The 24,854-nt window shown below is 40.5% G+C and overlaps 1 protein-coding gene across 3 annotated transcripts in view; it reads right to left on the bottom strand.

Annotated features, from left to right (window-relative positions):
- Positions 1–24,854, bottom strand: part of SLIT3 (slit guidance ligand 3) — a 477,653-nt gene that overhangs the window by 223,540 nt on the left and 229,259 nt on the right. For all 3 annotated transcript variants that reach the window (XM_051793681.1, XM_051793682.1, XM_051793683.1), the window contains one exon: positions 15,158–15,229. In XM_051793681.1, the coding sequence (XP_051649641.1) occupies positions 15,158–15,229 (72 nt within the window). The remainder of the gene's footprint in view (positions 1–15,157; positions 15,230–24,854) is intronic.

The following is a 24,854-nucleotide window of genomic DNA, read 5'->3' as shown; positions in this document are numbered from 1 at the left end:
AAATAACACTCCCATTAGATTAAGACTACTGGAAAAAGGTTCAAATGAGTAAAATCTGCTATTTTGCTACTGTTACTCCTTTCTGTGTGCATTCAGAGCCTCGTGCAAGTGTCCTGGGCAGGGCAGCCTACAGCTGACTCCTCATTATCACCACGATCAGAGCCCACCCACAGACATTAAGTGTTTGTGGGGCAGTTACATGTGAACCTGAAGATCTATCCTTCCTCCCTCAGTAGTTGTCCATATCCAAATGAATCATCCTGTGGCATATTTCTAAAGAAGATGTCCCACTAGTTATGCCTCTGTGACTTGTGTTGCCCTCTTCCCAAATCTACACCAGGTCTAGAACACTTCCAAAACTCACCTGTGCTGTCAATGAAACACTTGCACATAACAAATGAAAGCCCAAAGCACTTAAGAACCAACCAGAACAAGAAGGGTTTGGAAAGAGTAACTAGTTTCTAGACAGAAAAAGAAAAGAACCTTTAAGAAAAGTCAATCAAAAGAAAACCCAGAAATAAATCAACTACCTGACAGATTAAATGGGAACTAAAAATAATGTTCTTAGTTATCTGGGCACCTAGTAATTGCATCCATTTTTAAATACTTTGTTATGGAATTAACAGCAAACTGGATTGCAGCTGACAAAAAAAAAAAAAAAAGCCATTTTGCTTTAAGTGTTTTCCAGCCAGCCAAACTCACGTCAACTGTGAAACGTTTGTCACCCAGGGTAAGGACAGCAAATCCATCCTGCAGATTTATGTTTACAAGCATTTGGGAACAAATGTTCCCACTTGAACGCCCATATGAACCATAAGCACCCAATATGTTTGGATCGCTACGTTCAGTTTTTGTTAGCAGATCTTCAACTTTCTGAACAATGTTTCACCAAATCAACGTGGCACTACCACATATCCTTCAAGAACAGGACACGGAGCATATGTCACAACTCTTGTTCATATTCACCAGGGAGTTTCTTACCCCCTACATGAAAGCAGAGGTCTATTTTTTTAATTCGTAAAAGCAAATGGCATCCATCTATTTTTGCCATTTATGTGATGGCTGTTGCATTTGAGTCCCTCAACCTTTAATATATTTATTCCTCTACCCCACAGATGCTCAGCTGTCAGCAGTGTCATGAGGAACTGAATGTGTCCCTTCCAGTTCCACTAACCTACATAATTTCTAATTTAAAATATGCTTCTCTGGCCTTGGGACATGTAAATACCCATCTAAACACAGAAGAGAGAGAGTTTATACCAAAAGTGCTGAACACCACTCACTGCAACAGTTACTGATGATGTTGCTATTATCACAAAGCACATTTATAAAGATATAGGTAAAACACATATAACAGCACTAGTGTTTTATTGACCTGCAGTGCCTGAAAGTAAAAACATCATCAGAACCCTACTGATATCTGATATCCTCACAAAACCTTAATTCTTGGGGAGAACTGAAAATCAGGCTAACAGGTGGAGAAGCCTGTTTTTCAGCTTTCCCTCTGGATCACTAATCACTTGGAGACATTAACTGCTGGACAAGGAATAACTTGACTCTGGATCTGAAGCTTCACAGTTCAGAAATCCAAGTATCAAGAGACAACCATAATCTCCAAGACAATAGACATTGCAAAAACAGGACGATAGGTCACCTCCAAAGGGATTTATTCCATCTTGCAGGAGACTTGAGCAACTTAGAAGTCTGTACTTATCTATAAATGTAGGACTTGTAGTGAACAGAAGTGGGAAAGAATTATTCCATTAAAACCCAGTAAAAACAGCATAATGAAATAACTGCATGCCCAATTTAAAAACAAAAATATAGATATAGGTAAAAGATGGCTTACTATTAGAAATATGGTTGGTATTATTAAATAATTTGTGCACCTTACATCTGACATCAACAGGAAATATTGCAGAGGCAGGTTTATATACAGAATTTCTTAGGAGTTACAGGCACAAAAATTTTTCTCAGCAAATTGCTATTTCTTTTTACATTTTTAAAGGAAATAATTTCAAAAGGAAATATTTTAACATGAACCTTCAGGTTCATTGATTTCTTCAATACAAATGCTTATGTATCTGAACTGTTAATTCACTTACATTACTTACATTGATTCATTTGCTTACTGGCCACTGAATAATGATTCTACAAGGCTTACAAAATTGAAGCTTAAAGATTGAAACTTAAAAATTAACTCAATCCATATGGCCTTGAAATTTCCTTGCCAGGTGGCATACTTCTATGAGTATATTTTCCCTGATATCAATCCATAAAAACACTCATAGCAGAGAAAGCTGCTTCCTCTGCCAGGATTATCATGACAAAAAGGCAGTGGTGTGCAAGAAAACTTGTCCTCCCTGGTAGGTTTGGGCAGCAAGTTTGGATCACAAGAGCACACCAGTTACCTTACCTGACCCTTTACACCCCACCTCAAACATCTATTCCCCGCTGAGATGTGACAGCGCCGACATAAAACGGCCAGAGAAAAGCCCTGCCCTGAAGTTTTCTCCCTGGCAACCAAAGCAACGATTTCTTTGTAAGTAGGTAAAGAGGATACCTGCACAACTGGCTTCCCAGGACATTTCTCCCATCCTTCTCAGGCTGAGAGAGCTGCTTATTGCCCAACTCACTGCAAAAGCTTTGCTGCTCCCCCACCCCACCCGCCTGAACATTAACCCTTAATTACGCTTTCAGCTGCTCCTCATCAAGGGAGAGCACCACGTCTTTGAACTGCAACGAGAGCTCGAGGCAGAGAGCTAAAATCCGAGCAAAAAAAAATCCATCCCCGCCAACAAACCCCCGCTAAAAGGCTTCAGGTAATTGTGAGTCGTCCCCCCCCTTCCCCACTCAGTGAATCACTCCAGGCAAAGCACTTGACCTCCTGGCAGCATCTTCCCCTGTAAGGCTGGGTTTAAAAGCAGGACCTAATCAATAGCTGTTGCTGCATGCGACCCGAGTTTAAGCATATAAATGAAATACAAAATAAAGCGGGTTCAAGGGTGAAACTCGCCAACAGGGGCTACCGAGGGGTCACAAAAGAAAGCAGAAGGAAGAAATAAAAAGGGGAAAAAAAAAATCGATCTCATTTCTAAAGCTAATTTTCACACCAAAAAGCGCCATTTCCCACCCCACGTCATGACAAGCAATTTTTAATATGCATGACAGAGCCTCGTTTCGCTGCCCCGAGAAGCAGGCTGGGTGCTCCTATGTTGGGCACCTGGAAAAGCAGCAAGAGCTGCTTACAGGGATCTTAATGCAAACCATTTGCCTTAAGATTTCTTGTTCCCCACACCACAGTTTCAGACAGCCCATTAGCTTCTCTCTTTAAATTCTAGGGTTTGGGGGGTTGGTTTTGTTGTTGTTTTTTTTTTTAATTTTTATTTTTTTTGGAAAAGCATCATTCTATATTCCAGTATTAACATACTATGACTGCCTTATAAACAACTTGTGATTGACAGAATATTGATGCAGACTTCACATACAGCAATTATTTTGATCATTCAAAAAGCCTTATGTTCCTTCAAAAGAACAACGCAGAAATCCTCACTTTCCCCAGTAAAACAGGAGAAAGGAAGAAGAATTCTAAGTGTGAAAATGCACCTCAGACAAGCTGTGTACAGATATTTCACAGTGTTACTGTACTACTGCTCAATGAGTTGGAAAAATAACTCCAAAAAGAGCTTTGAAAAAAAAAAAAAGAACAACCAAACCACAAAAGACTGGAGCAGAGGTTACTTCCCCATGAAGATGGAATTCTCCCATTTCTTTCTCTGACATTTATGGGACTACTAAAGGGTAAACAAAAGCAAAATTAGATCCCACAGGCTTTTGGTAGGGGAAAAAAATGTGAAGGAAAATGATATTCCATAGCAGAAATCAGTTGTACAAATGAGACCATCATCTCACAGCCCTTTTCTGCTGCTGCTCTCACACTCTCCCTGGGTCATTTGGTCTTAAACAAAAGAGATTTTATTCTTGCCTACCTCAAAGCTATTATACTAAAGCCATTCTCAAATTTGCACCTAGATAATCAACTTTTCACTATTTCTATTAATCCCATAATATATATTTGAGTGCCTGAGAATCCCTCTGTGCTTCGCTCAGACTTAGATCCTTATTTTATATAGGAAGAAAACGTTGCAGATCCAAGCACAAACACTGGGGTCTTTTTTAAAATAAAATTAGGATCTTCCACAGGATCTTCTTAATATCCATGTAGGATTTACATGATCTGGGCTTCCTCTGAGGAAATTTTCAAATGATGCAGCGATGTAGCTGTTTAAAAGGACTGTGTAACATCCCTTGCTGTACAAACACAGTGAGCATATGTTCATATAAAACCACCTTGTGATACAAACACCGTAAAACACAACTATCCCATTACAGTTTAATTCTTTTTTTCCCCCTCCAAAAATGTTTTCCTTTCAAGGCATAACAATTTTGAATGGGACTGAAGTGCAGGTGGCTCCGTTCTCCTACAGCCACTTCATCTCACGGAGCCACCCAACTGCAGGGGAGCGAAGCCATGGAACAGACTGAACCACGGAATGGGAAACACAATCGTTCCCTTCTGGGCTCTAAATGTGGCAAGAAACTACACAGGCTTTGTCATTATTGTTGTTTTAAATACCCAGCTCTGCTCTCACACAGAAAGCTGCAGCTGAGTTGAGGGCTGGGGTCAAGAAGGGGGGGACATCCATCTCGCTTCATGGTTGAGGAAGAGTGCTACAGGAAATCTAGTCTCCCAATCAATTACTGAAATTAATTTTTGAGCCCATTTCATTGCCTTCTGGGAAAACAAGGATCCATTTACTTATCTGTTTCGCAGTAGTGTTTTCATTGCTTTTTTAAATGAAGTTGAATTAAAAATAATAATTGTGTTCCCCAGAAAAAGCCATGCAGTGAATTAAGAACTGAGGAGGTTTTATTCATAGAATCACAGAACGGTTTGGGTTTGAATGGACCTCACAGGTCATCCAGTTCCAACCCTCTGCCATTGGCAGGGACACTCTAAAAGCTCCAGCAAATCCACTGTTGCCTATTTTCAAAATGAAATATCAAAACTTAATCCCAGTGAAATGGTAAAACAACTGAGGACCCCAGAAACCCACAGTGTCCCTGCCTTGAAAGCCAAAAAGCATCTTGGTTCTTCTTTCTGAGCAGCAGGTCATCTCCAGTGGGCACAGAACTGGTCCTGCCAGACCAGTCCCATGGCAAAGAGTGGCACTGCCAGGGATGGAGCAGGCACTGCCCAACCCTGATCTGCCAAAAGACCCTTTTTCTCTCTAACTAACAGACATGTGTTGCACTGGCCAAAAAGCCAAAAAGAAACACAGGGGGGAGAGAAAGAAAGAGGAAAAAAAAAAAAAAAAGACAACTCAAGCTATGGTTTTAACTTTGTCCAGCTGGGAAGGTCAAGAGGAGAAGGCAAACTTTGTTCTGCTGGTGGACAGTATTTACAACCCCCCTTTAGCTGTGGAGTCTGCACTAAAACGATATTGCTGTGCTGTTTTGGCTAGAGACTGCACACACTGACCCCTCCGTGCCCAGCACAGCACCGGAATAATTCCATACAAAAGGTTTGCATTAAATGTAATGAAGCAAATGACAAAATCAATAAACCTGGAATGGTGAGGCTATCATAAAAATGATGTAAATTCAGAGTTCACAGTGGTTATGAAGCTATTTAGATTCATAATTAAAAACAGTACTGTCTCTTTTTTTTTTCAGAATAAAAGTTCCTCTTGACAATCAGAGATGAATGCTGCAGGAAGTCTTCAGCAAATGTATTCAGAATTAAGGTATGGCAGAAAGACAGCATAAATTATACAAAGATAAACTGTAGGCATAGGTTAGCCTAAACACGTACGTAATAAAGAAAATTTGATTTCCATACTTTTTCAACTGATGTCTCATCCCATTTTAATCAAGTTTTATATCAAAAAGACAGTAAGAATACCACATAGCCTGTTTTTAAATCAAGGTACTTTCTGGAGTTTGTTTCTGTCAAAGAGACTCTTGTAAGACTATTAAAACAGAAAAGGGCCAAATCTGCTATTCATTACTGTCCCTACAAAAGCAGTGCTGCAGCCCTGGGTGCTGCACCAAAATGGAGCTGTGCTTTATTAGGGTAAAAGAATAATGAGCCTAGAAAGCACAGAGCAGAGCCCTGAAAACTAAGTAAGCAGATAAATAATCTCTGGAAACAGCAACAGTCACCCTGACTTTCTGTAGCAGATTTCAAACCCCAGATAAAGGATCCCATTCAAGCTTAGGGGTGAGGTTTTCTTAGACCAAGCTCTGGACCTGGAGCTTGTGGTCTCATTTAAAAATTTCCACCAATGTTACATTTAAGTGAGTGAATTAGGTACGACTTAAATCTCCAGACTCCCAGATTTTACCTTTTTTTCACCTAATCAAACAGAAAATTTAAAAGTGACCACCAAGCCTGGGGCCCTCACACCCAGACACTGAACTTCTTTAATCTCCTGTGCCAGATGTGCCACATTCCTGATGGGACACAGCACATCCATGTCCCTCTTCCAAAGCCCCACTGATGACCAGCCTACAGAGCTGCATCGCTCAGGGCTGCAGGAGAAGCCCTCTTAGGCAATAAATTATGCAAAATATAAAGCACAGGGAAGATCACAACAGAATTTGAAGTACATGGAAAGGATGACTTAGGTCTATGTGGTGCACTTCATCTTTCTTGTCATCAGCATTAGGATTTTACAATTAAACAATTAAAGTAAACATACAAATAATTAAAGTACAGCCTTTAAAGAACGCTTGAAATACGTCTCCAGAAAAGGAAAAAATAATTGGTATTAATGCTTGTCTTACGTCTAAAATAAATATTTAACAATCTATGGCTTGCCCAAAAATTGATATTGAAACCAATATATACAGAAATTGGGGAAATCAATATTATGTATAACCTTATTATGGAGGTAGAAAGCTCTGATTAGCATCAGAAAGACAAAAATTTAAAAAATATTAAATGCCACCAAACATACATCCTCCACTACAACATAGTGCTGGCTTATGTACTTCTATTTTATAGGTAGAACACACTTAAGAGGTATTTCAGCTTTTATTTATCTGACATTTTACTCAGGGGAAAGCAAACTTTACAGTGAGGAAATCTGTTTCTCAGGAGTGATGGTTCAGCTTTTAATAAGTTGCCGGTGACAGATCCCTTGTGGCTACTTGAGCCCACAACTACAGGCATCCATGAAACAAATACTTCCTGAAATGCAAGTGGACAGGAGAACAGAGCAGACATCCACTCTACTTAATGCAGATGTTTTCATTTAAAAAAAAAATAATAAAAAAAAAAAGAGTAGTGCATTTTCAATCTGTGCAATCAATCTCAAGAGAAGTACAAGTCATAGTTTAGCACATTCAACAGATTTAAGATCGTTTTGTGCTGGTTAGTCCACTCTCTGTTTTATTTATTAGAAAGAGACATGGGAAAGGGGATTAAAAAAACCAAAAAGTGTAGTCTGATCACACTACCAAATACAACATAAGTTTAAATACTTCCTGAAATGGTTTTGGGGTTTTCCAGTATTTCTCCTGTGTGCTGCAGCACTTGCAGGTTATTAGTCTGTTCATGTCTGTTTAGTTGCTCCCTGATGCAGATGGGACCATCTGAGGTTGTTCAGGAGGAATGCAAGGAAGCAGCATTCCCAATGGCAGCTCTGCTATAAAATACAGGAATATGGAGCTGGTTGGGACCAAACCCTGCAGCTGACCACATGAATCACAGCATCGTAGCCTCTCATAGTTTGGGTTGGAAGGGACTTAAGATCATCTTGTTCCACCCCCTGCCATGGGCAGGGACACCTCCCACTAGCCCAGGTTTGCTCCAAGCCCCATCCAACCTGGCCTTGGACACTTCCAGGGATGGGGCAGCCACAGCTTCTCTGGGCAACCTGTGCCAGGGCATCACCACCCTCACAGGAAGAATTTCTTCCTAATATCCAACCAAAATCTGCTCTCTGTCAATTTAAAGCCACTCCCCCCGTCCTATCACCACATGCCCTTGTAAAATGTCCCCTGAAGAGCTGATATAACACTGCTGCCAAGCATTTGCAAAAATGCACTATCAAGACTGAAACTGGCTCATTCAACTAGCAAGATCTCTGCTGAACTGGCATCCCTCAGCATCAGTGCACAATGCAAAAATCCTACGAAATTTTCTTCCCACTGAGGTAATTTTGAATAATGCCCACTCCTTATGATGTTAAAAGAGATACATGCAGAACTTTCAGGGTTGCAATGACACTTGAAATACACAGTATTTCACCACAGCTCTGATAAACTGGCAGAGAGCACAGTTATTCAGAAGGCACTGCCTCTGTGTATCATATTCCAGAAAAATGCAGAACTAGCTCCTTATTCAAGAGCTCTTGCTCACCCTCAGCCATCCTGCACAGGGACACCAGAGCAACCCTCCCTGAAGGCAGGGCACACACCCCTGTGTCCAGGATGCTGTGCTCCCACAAACCTTTAGAAAGTACAGACAGAATCTGCATCACCTCCCCTTCCCAACACAGCACAGCACAGACAGAGAGGAAAAAGGCTCTGAAGATTCACTGGAGCCAGAGAGGAAACTGAGATTAAAAGAATGCAGTTTCTGAATTAAATTTCAAGTTTTCATCTCTGTGTTCCTAACAGGCTCTCCCTTGCCTACGGCTGCAGCAGTTAGGATGTTCCTGATGGAAACAGGGCCAGCAGAAAGCACCTTCAGCTGGGACAAAGGATAACACAAGTCCCCCCTACACCTTCTTGCCTGTCCAAAGCCAGGCTTAAGGCACAGTGTTTAGGTTTTCTGTCTTTACTCTCTGATTTTTGCTATAAGATAGACAAGAGAAGTAATTTAGAAAGATCAGTGCAGGTGGATTTTAAAGGTTAGTGATTCAGAGCTGAATGAAGTAGAAAACAAAACCAAGGGATGATATACCAGCAAGTGACCTCAGGCAGCAAAGCCAAGAGCAGCTCCCTGGGCAGAACAGGCAGCCAGGCAGGGCCTGCAAAGGTGGGCCACGAGTCTCAACCAAAAATGAAGCAGCACTGAGCTCTGTGTCTGGCCCTTCATATGAGGGTGTAAAGAGATGAACATGATTGTCTCCCAAAATGTCCTCTGCTACCACTCAGGGTCTCTCTCTCTCTCTCTGCTTGGTTGGTTTTGCACATCTCACCTCAAGTGCATTGTGCAGGGAACATGCACGTGCATTCCAATCAATCATATCTTTTTAATGAGTTAATTGTGAAATATATGCTTTTTGCATTTGTTACAAGGGACAGAACAGATGGCAAAAGCTCAAACTAATGTATTCATAAAATTAACTGACGCTGCAGGTGGTGTTTCTCCATAGAAGGTGGTAAGTGGGTAACGTGTTATTTTAATGTTATAATAATGCTGCATGACAATGAAATTTCTAGGAAAGCAAATGTGATGGCCACAGAGATCTCTCTTGAATTCATTATGGTCACTATCACAATGAAGACTAATTACAGGAGACAAAAAGGAATACACTGTTGGAATACATTGAGCAGCGTGAATTTATGGGTAAGGGGAAGGAAAGTTATTTACAAATTTTTACGGTTGAAGTAAAATGATCTTTTCACCCCCTAAAGAAGGCAAAAGGTTTGTCTCCAATATTTCAAATAGCTGTTTCCACACCTCTCACCTGTTTTGCCAGCTCTGAAAACACTTAAAAATACCAGCTGAGATCAAAACAACCTGAAATCTCTTCCATAACAGAAACGTATCCTTTCCTTTAATTTTCCTTATTCATATTTAAAATATACTGTGCTTTTCATGCACACCATCAAATATAGACACCTATTGTTCAGTCCATTGAAAGACACATAAGCAAGTACACAAGCCAACATGTGATAATCAATTCCCCTCTAGGCTTTTCTTTTCTTTTATTTGAATCCAACCACTGGCTTCAGTCAACTTATTCCAGATTTTACACCAAAGGAGTGGAAAATGTGGCCAACTGTTCGTCTCCCTCCTTTTGTTTTGTTTTACTGCAAACTGCAACAGTAACAGTGAATACTGTACACAAATGTCAAGAAACTAAGGCCAGGAATTTCAGAGGGCTCTGGATAATAGCTTCCCTAGAGAACCCAGACTAAAGAAGTTACTTTTTGTAGTGCAACATTTCATTAAGATCTACTGCATATTTATGTAGGGCAAATAACTCACAATCACTTGCTTTCTGCTGGTGAAACAGCTACACACAAATCAACCATTATTTTCTTGGATTTATTTGTTATTTTAATTTGACAGGTATGTTTAGTTATTTCTATGGCTGAATGGCAAAAATTACAAATATGCTCTGCAGTGCTGGTTGTGATGGATTAAAAATAAAAAAATTCCACAGGAACGTTTCTATATTTTGTGTAGGTGAATGTCAAATAACTCTAAATGTAAAGAGCAAGTTCAGCTTTTTCCAAAACCTGAATGTGCAATCTAGATGTTTAATTTTTGTAAAAGTCACATGGATCGATGCTAATAGTAGATGCATGCAGAAAAAGTAAGAGTGCCTTCCAGGAAAAGCCATTTAACAAATAAGGAACTGAAACTAATAGGTACAACAATATTTTACAGTACTCAGAGAGCTCTGATTTTTCACACTGCATAGGTAATGTAACCACTAGGAAAATAAATGTGTACTGACTTGCAGAAGTGTTAAACGTTACATATGTGCTGATGCATTCCTGCATTTTTTTAAAAAAATAAATCTCAATGCTTCATTTCTTCCTCCAAAAGCACCTTTAGGGCTATCAAGAAGGATATTACCCTCAATTTGCTAAGTGGCCCCAGGACACCAGGAAAGCAGCTTGCAGGTCTAGTGATATGAGCTATTATCTCATGTGTGCCTGGGAAATATTTAGACAGAAATGCAATGAGCCTACATTATCACGACAGATGAACCTCTGAGCTTGTGGTATTCTGAATCCCAGTGCTAAAGTATCCTATAGCCAAAGCCTACAAGAGATAAAAGGCAGAAGCTGAACAGGTACAGAACTGAATCTTGGTGAATCAAGAACAAGAAATGGCAGCAAATCCTCACAGAAAAAGCAATGAGTGTGTCATTCCATGTGGCTCCAGTGGGGTTCAAACAGGGTGGTCGCTCAGCCAGGTTGGCTCCCCCTCTGCTCTGCTGCTGTCATTCTCCTCACATTTCTGTGCTGCATATTCCTCTTTCCTTTGCCATGAATCATTTCACTTCCTTGCCTGGGACAGATTTTGTAGACTCACAGAATGGTTTGGGTTGGAAGAGACATTAAAGCTCATCCAGTTCCACCCCCTGCCATGGGCAGGGACATCTTCCACTAGCCCAGGTTGCTCCAAGCCCTGTCCAACCTGGCCTTGGACACTTCCAGGGATGGGGCAGCCACAGCTTCTCTGGGCAACCTGTGCCAGGGCCTCCCCACCCTCACAGGGAAGAATTCCTTCCTAATATCAAGCTCTGTATATTCCTATTCTGGTGCCTGGCTGCCCTGAAATAAGGTAGGCTGTGCAGGCTTATTCAACAGCACCTGCAGGAATGCACTGAGAGGAGCACTCACCTGAATGCCAAGATGTGAGTCAAGCAGGGGAAACGTGCAGAAATCCAAGACCCAGCTCCATATATTTTTATGATGAAACGCCATGGCTGACAGTGCTGAGATAGCCCAAAGCTCAATGAGACTCAAACCCATATACTTTAATTCTTGAAATAAATGTGCTTACTTGGGGCTAGAATCCTGCAAGAAACATTTCCTGTCCTCTAAGTAATAAGGAACAGAAATTGAATACAGGTGCACTCTGCAGGCTGGCCCTCTCTTGCCCTTTCTTGTTCAGCTCTTAGGACCACTGAGCAGCATTTATGCATCTACTCTACAATATGTTCAAAGTGTCAGCTTTTGCCAAATTATCATATAAATTCACTACTGGTAATGGACATTATGTGCTCATGACTCTTTCTGAAAGCTTTATAATTATTTCTGTATTTCAATTAGGAATGGACTTACTAATTTATTCTTTGTCTGCAGATTCTTCTTTTGATTTTGTACTCAAACAGCAGAAAACACTTCATATGAAAATCATTCAGACAACAAAATTTCCCCCACTTGGGAGTTTAAAAACCTCCAGTCTCTGCTTTGGCTTCATTTTCTGCAAAAACAGTGGCTTTCCTGACATTTAAAAGCTCTTCTTTAGCACAGCCCTTATCCAAGCCCATTTTCTTGGGCTCACTGCTCTGCTAAAAGAATGACAAAGATACAAAGCTTTTACCATTTAAAGAGAAAGACAAGGTGAAAAATATCTTGAAACGTTGCTTTTTATAACACTTTTTTTCCTCCCTATCATCTTAACATTTACTTTTTTAAATGACAAAAATCATATTGGCACACCAAGCCAGTCCTGCAGCCCCGGTGCTCAGGGCCATCACCAAAGACTCTCAGTGTTTTGCACACACAGCAGCACCTCTGCCCTTAAATTCACCAAACAGATTTTTTTTACACCAGAGTGTTCCAGCTGGACACAGCCTGTGACTTTGTGTCACTTATGACCACGTGGAGACAGGGTAATTCTCCCAGGGTTTCCAAATGGCACCCACTGTAATTTATATTGGGCCCTCAGGCCGAGTATTTCGGAGCTTGTATCCAAAAGGAATTCATGCCCTGGCTCAGTCTATTGCATCAACTCTACATTCTTTCCTGAGGGAAGCTTTCCAAGCTGCTGTTAAAGACTGCATTAATCTAGAGACTTTCATCTGCTCTAGCACTTGCTGTGTCCCTGTTATAATATCTACAAAGTTATTATTTTTGCTACGACATCGGGACACTTTTTGTAGGACCTGGAAGAATTTGAGGTCACGTTAAATGTCAAGCCACGAAAACAGAGACTGTTCCATGCCAGCCTTTCCCTATATGAATTTTAAATATAAATTGGAAAGGGTTGGGGAGCGTGGGAGAATGTGTAGCTTTATTTCTTACGTCTCAGAGTCTCCAAGATCCCTCACAAACACGCTTTATAGGGTGGGAGAACTCTGAGACAGTACAATAAATCAGCAGAGCTATAACCATAGAAACAGGCAACCCTGCTGCTCTCCCTTTAGTGTGTACGTGGCAGAGGCACCAGGCATGAGCAGTGCAGGTGTTGCAACAGCTGGATGGCACCAAAAGGCAAAAGAGGCTCATTCTCCTCCTGCGTTGGCGTGGTCATCCCTGGGACTCAAGAGGGAGAGGCTTGGTTGCCAAGTCTAGACTTAGAATGGCAATTGGCATGTTAAAGCCACTGCTTAAAGTTTTAAGAGCTTTAAATATTAAATTGGTTCAACTCGCATCACACCCTCACAGTTATTGCTGTAGAAATTTTAATGTGTTTCCAGCAGCAAGTTGGCTCAAGAGTTTGCCATGTTTCTCTCAGCAGCTCACAGGCCACCAGTCTGTGTCTGGAAACAAGAGTCACCTGCTCTAATGAACCACCCTGGGTACAGGACTCACACAGTTATTACCAAAAAAGAATGTCTGCAGATATGAGGGAAAAGTCTGCTCCTCCTGCTATTTATCTAAACAATCAGTGCTCGTGGCTCACATCAGCAATCTGTCAGACTACTGAGCTTTGTGCTCCTGCTGAGCCAGAGGCTGGACTAGATGACCTCCAGAGGTCACTCCAAACCAGAATTATTTTATGATTCTGTGATAAACTCAGTACTCATCGGAGACAGAAACAGTAGCTACAGGGAAGTATTTCTGATACTGTGTCTTTTACAGCAAAATAATAGATGCTGCCTAACTTGACAGTCACAATTTGTTGTTGAAGTTTTAAATCCTGACATTTATAGAGCTCCTGTAAGCACTCCAGCCAGTCATCCCTTGATATCAGCTCAGGGAAAGGAGAAACCCTGGTTCCTTCTGCACTGAGAGTGGGTGCATAAATCAAAGCACCTGTGATTGTTGTGACAGCTTGCCAGAGGTGAACTAAACTCTGAATGCAAACTTTGCTATTTTAAATGAAGTCAGACAACTAACAATGAATTATAGCTGAGAAAGTCAGATTTTCTGAGACAAAAGATCATGTATTGTTCCTCTAGATCACACAGTGTAAGTAAAGCTCATGCTAACATGGCAAAAAAGCCACTCTTCTGTCTAAAATCCACAAATTTTTTCCTCATACAAACTATATTCTTCGTATTTTCCTGCGTCTTGAAAACTAGACCTGCTCACACAGGTCCTCTGATGCTCCTCCACTGAAGAGGAACATCAGAGTAAGTGGCTTCTCAAGATGTGTTTTCTCATGCTGATATTCAGGTAAAAAGGCCTCTTGTTACCAGAAAAGCTAAAGTCACAGTTGAATATGCACAAAGTGAGTGACAAACCACTGAAGAAGCACAGGTTTAGTGTGCTGAATGACTGCAGAAACAGCTGTGTTATATCATGTCTACAAGTGTTCATATTCTGTACATCCCAAAGCCTCCAAAGGCATCTGCACAGCGCTCAGAAAAAACAGAACACAGGTATGTTGCAAGACTTTGTACAAAAGGGCTTCATTTTAGATCTCCTTTAGCTGATTCTTCTACTAAATAAATGTTACAGAAAACAGTTAGGACAGCCTAGCTTCATCAGCACCAACGATAAACTCCTATTTTCTCTCTTTAATGGCTTTTACAAATTATTTTAACATTCAATACCAACTGTCAAAGCATGCACAGTTAACTGCCCACAGTATTTATTTTTTTTTTTAAATTTTCTGATGTTTGTACTCAACCACTGTGTGCCACATTTTGTCATATTTATTGTCCACACCAGCGGTGGAACAGAAGATTTATTCTAAGTGAAACATTTCAATTTCATCCCTGAACTCTAACAGTACTTTTCCTATGTATATCTTTCTTCAGGGCAATACTGCAGGAATGGGTAAAGCATTTAAGAACACTTTTTTTCCTTTGCTCAAAACTTCCCCAGGGGTGTTCACAGTGTGGACCAAAGTAGCCTGTGAGGCCCCTGACAAAATCTGCAGGGTCTGCAGGTCCCTTTGGTGTTGCATAGAGCTAAACAAATGGTGGCCAAACACATAATAACAGCCAGATGTAACCCAGGGAGAGTGGTTTTCACCACAAATATTAATGAAGTTGTCACTTACAAGTTCTTCACATCGATGATTCCTCGAAAGGCTTTTCTAGGGATTCCTTTTATCTGGTTTTCACTCAGGTCCCTGAATAAGGGAAGAGGGAAAAAAAATACGCTGTATTAACAAAGAGAACATATTTCTCAAATCTGCATGAGATAATGGAACATCCACGTGCTTGGAAAAGTAGATGTTTCTGGATTTGATACACCACATGATGTTTTCAATTTTCTTTCACTCCTCTAGAGGTCTGTGGAATGAGCTGAAATGACTTCACAACAAAACCCACCAGAATTTGTGATACCAGTGACAGAACTTCTAGAAAACATCCCTCACATGTGGTCATGACACTGGCACAATGCAAGATTTGCTGTCAGAGTACCTGCAGCCAATCCTTGTGCCTTGGAATTGCAACCCTGTAGTGCAAATGAAATTTTCTCAGCATTCTCCTGTTGGTTTACTGACTGCAAAAATACTTGGCTACCCCTGCTCAGATTACAGGCTCTTATTTGAAATTAATATTCAGGAAAAACATGACAATCATTCTCTTGTAAGCTTTGTAAATTCACAGTGAAAAGATGTTAATCCACCACATTAAGAACCCCACTGCACTGTGCATCAATGGCAACAACTGAATTTTTAACCTTGCTTAAAAAAACCAAACAGCAACCAAAACCAAATAACCAGCAGCAAGTCAAAAAGCCTTTCTAGTACTAAAACATTACAAATGTTTCCATTTAAATTATTACATCTTCATTGTGAGTTCAGGTTATAGTTTCCTGTCACCCAACATGCATTCAGGTGCTTTTCCCCTTTTTGCACCATAAGTATTTCCAAATCTGCAACCCTCCAGCAGTGCAGGTGGAGGCAGGAAGGAGGGCATCAGGAATGGGAGGGAGATGGGCACAAACCCAGAAAGCTGGGATGTTTTCATGCTAAGGAAGAGCAGCACTCACCCTGATTTCCTTGCTGGTGCCCTGTCAGCAGGGAGGAGAGGGAGCAACTTCAGCCTGGTCTAGGTTACAAAGTCGGGGGTAAGAAGGGGACAGGAGGGCAGATGAGTGGGAAAGAAAAATATAAGGAATGAGCAAATGGAAGGCAGGGATGGCTGGACAAAAGGACAAAGAAAGGTGATACTGCAGCCCAGGGAATTACACAGTGCATCGTTGGGGGTGACTGTGTCCCTGCAGCACACAAGCCCAGCATTTTGCCCCCTTTTCAGAAAGAAACTCTGGATTTCTAATAACTATTAAGAGGGAATGGCAGGAATCTGTACTCACCCCCAGACACTCTTTTCTGTAAGTACATTTAGTGTTGCAGCAAGCTCCCTTTCTAGCCTCCCCCAAATTGGTTTTATCAAACGAGAGGCCAGAAATCAGAGCCTGTCACAAAAGCCCACATTGACACTGTGGGTCAAGATGTGTCACGCAGGCCTTTCTTCTGCTTTCCATCAGACAGATAAGAAAAAAAGGGGACTATGTCCTTGTCATGGGACTAATTCAATTTATACCAGTCATGCAGTCTACACCAAATTCTCAAAGTAGCCACAATTGTCCATTCAGACTATCACAAACAAAAATGTGCTGCTGGATACAAGTCCCTTTTTCAAGTCAGATTAAAATTCTTTGTGACCTTCACAATTTGTTTAACACTGATCCACACTCTGACCTCTCCTTCACCTCCCCTTTATTTTGCCAGCAACAAAATATTAGTTCTTTTAAAGACAGACCTTCAACCCAGACAAATGATCTGGCAACCCAGAGAAAGGAAAGGGGTACTTCAGCCCCAGAAGAAGGAAGTCTTATGCTGAAGACTGATTTCATGACGGGGAGTCACTTTGGTGTGACAGTGAGGCACAGCAGAGCCACAGCCAATGGGAAGAGCGTGACAAAATGGCTTAGGAAGGCAAAAATTAGTCAGATCTGAAAGGAAGAGGCACGCAAAGCAGAACAAAAAGGGCTTGAAAAAGTAGAACTGTGTGGTCAAAGAAAACCACACTAAATCCGCCAGCGTCTCAAGTTGCATTTGTCTGGCATTTTATTGTGCATTATTTTAAATCATGTTTAAAAATAAGTTAGGTTTAAAAGTTGTTTTTTCTAGCATTATTGTGTTCTAAAAGGGCTAATTTATGTTTTTGCTTTCTGCTTTTTCTTTATGCTCAACTCTCAACCTGCAGTCAGCAAAACCAGGGGACTGTAGGAAGTTCATCCATTTCCTATGAACACCATTCTTGTAAACTGTATTATTTTCACTTTCTATTAGGCACTCTCCTCTAGGTACCAGTAGTGCATAAATCTCTCTAGTGGGCTGAAGAACTACCAGCCTTGCATGGCCCTAATGACACAGCATGGAAGAAAATTCACCAATGCATATTTGGTTTTCTTTAACTGTCTTCTCACAATTATAATCATCCCATTCTGAAGAGGCCAGGAAAAGTGTTTCTCTCTGCTTCCTGATACTGTGCCAAACCTTTGTTAAGCATCTTTCATAAGCAAGCAAACCCCAACGAGGCTCAGCCTGGGCACTTCCCAAAATTTGCTCTGAGAAAGCAGAAGGCTGTTAACAAGCAGCTTGTCTACTGAGTTTACCTTAAATTTCCAGCTTTTCACTCCCTACAGGCAAAATGAGAAGCTCAACACTGACAGTATGTAAAATAAATATTAGTTATTCATAGTAACTGCAGAAAACCGGGTGAACAGAGGTGAGGCTAAAACAAAACCCTTAAAAAAAGGAAAAATATTGCAGTATTCAAGAAAAAATGAACAAATCTGAAGAAAAATAAATTATGATTGCTAATACATTTCCTATTTCTTAGGCAGAAGTTTCAAACTACCAAACTCTGTAATAGAAGGCAAGTGCAATGCATGGGTACATGACATATCCTAAGGAGGAAATCTGAAGAATTCCAGCTTTAAAGAAGAAAAGACTTCCAAAAATCCCCCCCTAACATGCAGTGTTAGCTGACCAAAAGCACTTGACCTAAGGACAAACTAAAATGTGCCAGTCCATCAGCATCACCCTCCTTCACAAAGGTTCCTCTGTGGAGAAAGCAGTGAGCCCAACACAAAGGAAACACCTTCATGATAAAATAGACACATTGAGAGAAGTGAATGTTTTGAGATGAAATTATTCTTCCTGTTATTTTGATAAATACGGGCAAATTTCATCCAGTTTAATCCCCAGGCAGAGCACACTGCACAGAGATCCAGCAACCAGCCACTGCCTCAGCACAGTGACCCCCTGGCTCCCTCATCCAGGTTTCTGATGGAAACACTCTTGGAAAGGCCTGGGCAGCGATCCCAGAGGAACCAGAGAGGGGAACAGCACAGCAGGCAACAGTACTGGACACGTTCAACCAAGAGCTCCCCCAGCCAGCACTGTGTGCTGAACCCCCACAGGAAGCAACATCTTCCTTTCTGAGATGGAGAAATGGAGCCACGGGGATATTAAAGAGCTTGGACTTTGAGTCTGCACAATCAGAGCTGTGGGATCTAACAAAACCCAGCAGCTGTGGCTCACATGCCCTCCCAGCACAGCAGACCACACGTTAGTCCAACCCAGCCTCGAACAGGAGTTGGCACAAGTCAGTACATTTTTATTTTTTTTTTTTAGTTTTTATTTTAATTTTGCTAAAATGCTTTGGACACAGATTAACTCCCTCTGCAAGTCTAATATTGTTTTCCTGATCTTCAAATGTGCATTGAAAGAGCCTTACTGATAAAAGGATTGCAAAAGGGGGAAAAAAAAGCACCCAAAAGTGCTGACATTTCCTAAGTGCCTCTGCAGTCTTTGCCGTAGTGCTGGTTTTAGCTTCCTGCTTTAACACTGCCTATTGCATCCCAAGTGAAAATGCAACTCTCCAACAGAGCAATAAAATACATTAAGACCCTTTTTTTATTATTTCGCCAGTGACAGAACATAAATCAGTTAATTGGAACACAGACCCTGCGAACATTCATAAAATTAGTGTCTTCACTTGAACTACAGATTTAAAACATTAAAACAGCTACTTTGATACAACCTGCAAAGCTCCAGTGGTGCTGGAAATACCATAGATTATATGAAAATCAAGAAATCAGCAGTGATAACATTATACTGAGTCTTATGCCTAATCTTGCATATGCTTGTCTCCCCTTTCAAATACAAACAAAAAACCCCCATTCTTTGAGCACTGACAAATTATTTTCCCAATCTTTTTTGACACAGAGATTCTAAAATTTTAAAAGACTGTTTTTGCACAACTGCCTGAAAACCAGCTTAAGAAGTATTTATTGTGGTTGAACACTACTCTTTAATTATTTCTCCCGCCCAAATGGACTAACAGAGATCACACTGCAGTGTTATCCCATAAAGAACTAGGCTTGCCTTTAATGTCTAAAGAGTTTAGTACAAAGACTTAAAGAACAGTCCCCAAGAGCAAATGCTTCACAACCCAGTATGTATCTTTCCCAGTATGTTACTGCATGTTGATTCCATAATAAAACTGCAAACTCACAGAGTTAACCATTAACACATGGAACCAATGGTTTAACTAAAATGAAGGACAAATCCAGAATAACTGATTCCTTCAAAGTACCTTTTAGCTTGTCCACCATTCAATTGCTTCTTGCAATAAGAAAGAAGAGCTCACACACAACTCTCTGTAGCAGTCTCATCCCGTGATTAAAATAAAATAAATAAAATAAAATAAAATAAATAAAATAAAATGTTTCAGAGATTTTGTGCACTTAAATTCATTGACTGTTCTTCAACCCAACTTTTCTTTACAACTGGACTAAAACCAGACTGAACTACTCCACTAAAGGTCACATACTTAACACAATCTGGTCACTGCAATTTGTCTCATTAGAATTAGTTTTAATTTGTACAACATGTTACACATAAACTCTATCCTACAATGTTTTACTGAATTAAGTTACACAATTAAGGAGCTAAAGAGTAACAGATGGGGAAAATTAGAGAGTATAATCCAAAGATAATAGGTATCTCTAAGTAACACATAATAAAAGATAAGCAAGTCAATGAAGTGAGGAATGATACAGCTCAGCTTTTTCATACAGCAAGAGCTGGAGGGAAATTCCTACAATCAAAGAAACAGGGCAAAGGAATCAATGCTGGAGGAAGAGTCTACAAGAGAAAAAAGGGTAACATGAAGGGGTAAAAAGACCAAGGAATCCACAGGGGGAAAAAAGAGAAGTTTACTCCATTATATCTATAACAATTTCAGCACAGAATATTAATATTCATGATGTGTTTTTCTTTTAACCAAATGCTTGGCACTCCCAAGGAAGCTTTTTGTCTTGCAGAGTTTCTATTACAATCCACACCAACTTGCAGTGCCTCAGACCTTGCTTAACCTCAAGCACAGCACAGGCAGCATCCCTGCACCAGCAGCAGAAGGGCTGCAGCACAGATCCCCTTCCAAGGGCTGGGATTTCTTCTTGCCCATCAATCCAACGCTGGGAGCAACACGACAGTTGAGCTGGTCACATCTCCCAGGCAGCTCCAGCCCCTGCCCTCGGGGAGCAGAAGGATGCAGATCTGTCTCTGCTGCAAGGAGGGTGTGCTTACCGAGGCTGCTGTGCCTTAAAGGCATGGTAAGACTGAGCCGAGAGAGTAAGGACCGTGCTTGAGGTGTGTAAGAAATGCATCTGGAGCTAAAGCACCAGCACACACAAGCTCAAGGATGCAGATGTTGAAATCAGGTGAAAACAGGCTCTGTAAATATTTCCACCACGTTTGGGTTTTTTTGTACCACATTGAGCTACCATGTCATTTACAGCAAAGAACAAAAGAAGGATTTTTCCTGCTCTGCCAAAATTGCAAGTCAGCTTTGGAATTATTTTTTGTTTTGCCTAAAACTATTATTGAACATTTTCAACAACTAAATATTATTCTTACCTAGGAGTGATTGTCCTAGTATTTCCAAAACTCATCAGTATTAAATTTTTCCTGTCCTCCAAATGGATTAACAAATAACTGAGTTAGCTGCTGAGGACAATTTAGAAACTTTGAGCCTTGTAAATATGCAAGGTAAGTTCAAGATATTTATCAACTTCCAGGTGGGAAATGCATTGCCCAAATCAGCTCACTCCAACAGTAATTAGAACAAGCTGTGGCAAGTCTGACACTCATCAGCACCTCTGTCCTCAGGAGGGCTTTATGCCCTCAGTGAAGCAATGGCTTTGCTCATTCTGGAGGTTCAGTGTAAAAAATGGTATTTACTGTAAAGCAGCACTTCCAGCTCTCTGTCTGAAGGAAAAATGGATAAGTGTTGTTGCCCATGGGCTACAAGGCAAGAGCTTAAGAACAACAGGATTGTAGAGCATTAGTCTGTGGAAACTTGGCATCACTGCTGATTTTCTTAAAAGGAAAAAAATTTCTTCCTACTCCTACTGCACTAAGAGTGAAGATGGTGACAGGCTCTGAGCTCTGCAAAACAAGAGCAGGTCCTGGGGATGTTGTGTGCCCTGAACAAAGCAAGGTGGTTGTGTTTTTGCTAAACACGATACAGCTGGCTATCAACCCGTGCTCTGGGAGGCTGTTGGGAAAACTCTAGTCTTGTTTAGTTTGTTTTGAGGAGGGAATTTAGCTAAAAAATTCCAATTAAGCCAGTCCTCGCTGCTTTCACACAGTCACGCACTACTGCACAAGCACTACTGCTGAGCTTCCAGAAGATAAACACCACGATTCCTTTGCTGATCCAGTTTCACTGCGAGGTGAGAGATGTTAACTCTACACTTCTGCACCTCACCACTTACCCAAAGCTTCCCGTGGCCTAATTAACCCCAGTCACACACACATGCTTTTGTCGGGAAGAACAGGACACTGAGCAGAGCCTGAGCTCCTGGGGGGGACCGTTCACAAAGCAATCAAGGAGGAAAAAGATCTGAGCAACAGATAATTATTTTAGCATCGTCTTCCACCTTCTCCAAGGACAAACTGAAACCCATCTGTTAATAAAGACCCTTTAAGGGACCTGACCTGCACGGGTTTTTTACAGATTCATGACTTCTGTCCTGACACAACTGCAGGGATGGCACAGCACATGCTCAAGTCTTTTAAATGTTTGAAAGAACAGAGGATACACGTTTGTGCACACTTCATTAGAGGTCTTTAAAATTCTTGGTTGTTTCAAAAAAACCAACCAAACAACAAAACCCCCTCTGTTTCACTGAATTAGACACGGTGTTACAACATTTGTCTATCAATGCACCCAAGGAAAACAGAAAAAAATTACATCTATCATAATATCTCTAGGAAGATTAGTAAATATTTTTATATGATTTTAAGTGAACTGTAAAACTAATCTGTGCCAATGCCCAAATCAAAGGCATGTTTATGACTTTTACAGTTCTTCCTCCCTCCTCCTGCCATTTCCAAAATGCCAAGCAAATAGTGATCAGACAGCATTTAGGAGACTCTGATTTTACAACCACCCATCGTGAGTTTTCATTTTAGAAAGCAGCATCTGTTTTGTCTTCTGGAACACAGGCAGTGAAAGTGAAATTTGTCCTCCCAAGTCTTCATACTCAACTTTGAATATGTCAGGGAGAAGGAACAGGAGAGTAACAGCCAGTGGGTTCAGGAGAAAGCCTTGAAGAGAAGCAGCCTACTAGAAATAAGATAAGGCTTCTGACTAACAAATGATAAGAAGACTGTTTATTAATGTTAATACTTTCTGAAGTGGAAATGGAGCTATATGGAGACTCTGCTATTTTAACCTAATTTAAAAAAAACAAACTGGTTTTATACTGTTGACCTGTTTTCTGGTTTATACCTTTGTCTGTTGATCTGTACTGGAAAGAAATGCTGTGCATTTGCAAATTCTAAACAACACTAGGCAATAGTACCCTCCTCTCATCTCCACAAAGCAAAAATGAGCCCCTGGTTATGCCCTGCTTGAGCACTAAGCTAAAAGATATCTGCAGTTTATTGTACATAATTTATTATATATTTTTGACATATGATGAGCTCTTATTTTAGAAGATAAATGTGTGAATTCATAAAGTATAAAACATGAGCTAATAACCTGCACCATCACTGGATAACTGATCAACATCTGAGGCAAGGTGCTCTTTTGAATGATCTTTCCTGACCTAACCCTGCCTTTGTTAACGATGAATATTTTTATAGTAAAGAATTTTTTGCTCTTTACTGACATATTCGAAAAAAATCTCCCTGAACATTACATTTTTGTGTAACTAACCATCACAGTGTAGAATTAAAATGATAATCATAACAGTGTTTATGTAATTCAGGCTATGATCCTGTACTTTAGCTAAGAAAATCAGACAGTTTTCACAAGAGTAAGTAGCAATTGCACATATAAAAATCTAGGCTTTATTTTTAACAACGTTAAAGAGGCCATTTATTTAATTTGTTTGCATGATCACCGTGGACATTTCTGTGGCTGTACAAAAAAATAATAAACATTTTAGAGAATCCATGGATACTAAAACCAACTACAGTGACATTCAATTTATTCCAGTGAGGTAAAAAGTTATTTGAATCCCCTGTAGTGAGAAGAACAGTTCACAGCTCAAGCCTGGTTATCAAGGGGGTGTTATTCTGTTCAGTGGTAAAAAGTGCCCCAGTATAAAAGAGGCACATCAGTGCTTTAGCTGTAATATAAGTTTTAAAAATAAATTATAATATTGCAGTGGTATTCAGCAGACTGTACTCCATGAACAACTACTGAAGCCCCAGAAAAAGGACAAAAGAGTTCTATGCACCCTGTCCCTTCTTTCTTTTATAATATTTTAGCTTCTTTCTTTCTTCTTCAGCTTCACCTTTATATATCTTTCCTGCTATGGATCATTTAGTCCCTGAAAGTCCCTGTGAAACACTGCAGCAGAAGATACACTTCAGATGGGTTTGTAGCCTTAATTCATTTTTCTATGGGGATATGACATCCAGATTTATTAGACCCAGATGTAATACCACAAAGTGGTTAACTCTATTGGGGATGCAACTCTATTGCAAGATGCAACTGTTTAAGTAACACCAGCTTCTCCATTTTACAGTAGGATCCACAAAGCCACGAGCTATCCAAGGATTTCTGAGCAGGTCACCCTGACCATTACAGCTGCATGAGTCCTCCACAAACCTCATTCCCCTACTTTATCCACACTTATAAGAAAGACTCACTGAAACATAACCTGATAATTTCTTTTTTTCAATGACTATCCACTCAAGAATCCTACTCCATGCACAGGAAGTTTATCATTCCATGGTGCTGTGATTTAGAAAAGGGCATTTAAATAGAATATAAGTATTTTAAATACAGAAAATGAAATTAAAGTGCACTAGTAGAACAAAGGTGCTAACATGACACAGATCTAAGCCAAAATTACCTTTCAGCTAATGAATTTATCTTCCAAAAAAGAAGCTATACTTGTAATCATTCCACTCATCCTACTGAGGGTTTTCTTATGTTAATGTTTTGGTAGATCATCCACCAGGGACCCAAACTTTTATTGAAAACTCAGCTAAAATGAAGACAACTCCCAAGAATTAAGACTGTCCCTAGGACTTCATTGCCACCTACAAACCAGCCTGGCCTGAACAAGTCACAAGTCCCTGAAGCCAATAAAACACTCCATAATGAAAACCTCCAGATCCTGCTTGGAAAACAAATTCACCTTTTATCCCCCAACACCCAAAACACTCATAGGGAGACCTGAGTGAATGGTTTACGGTAACTCTCAGA

Source organism: Manacus candei, unplaced genomic scaffold, assembly GCF_025592945.1.
Source record: "Manacus candei isolate 608988 ecotype Guabito, Panama unplaced genomic scaffold, ASM2559294v1 h1tg000037l, whole genome shotgun sequence".
Lineage (NCBI taxonomy): Eukaryota > Metazoa > Chordata > Aves > Passeriformes > Pipridae > Manacus > Manacus candei.
The sequence above is the reverse complement of the archived record's forward strand: the minus strand, read 5'-3'. Positions and strand labels throughout refer to the sequence as shown.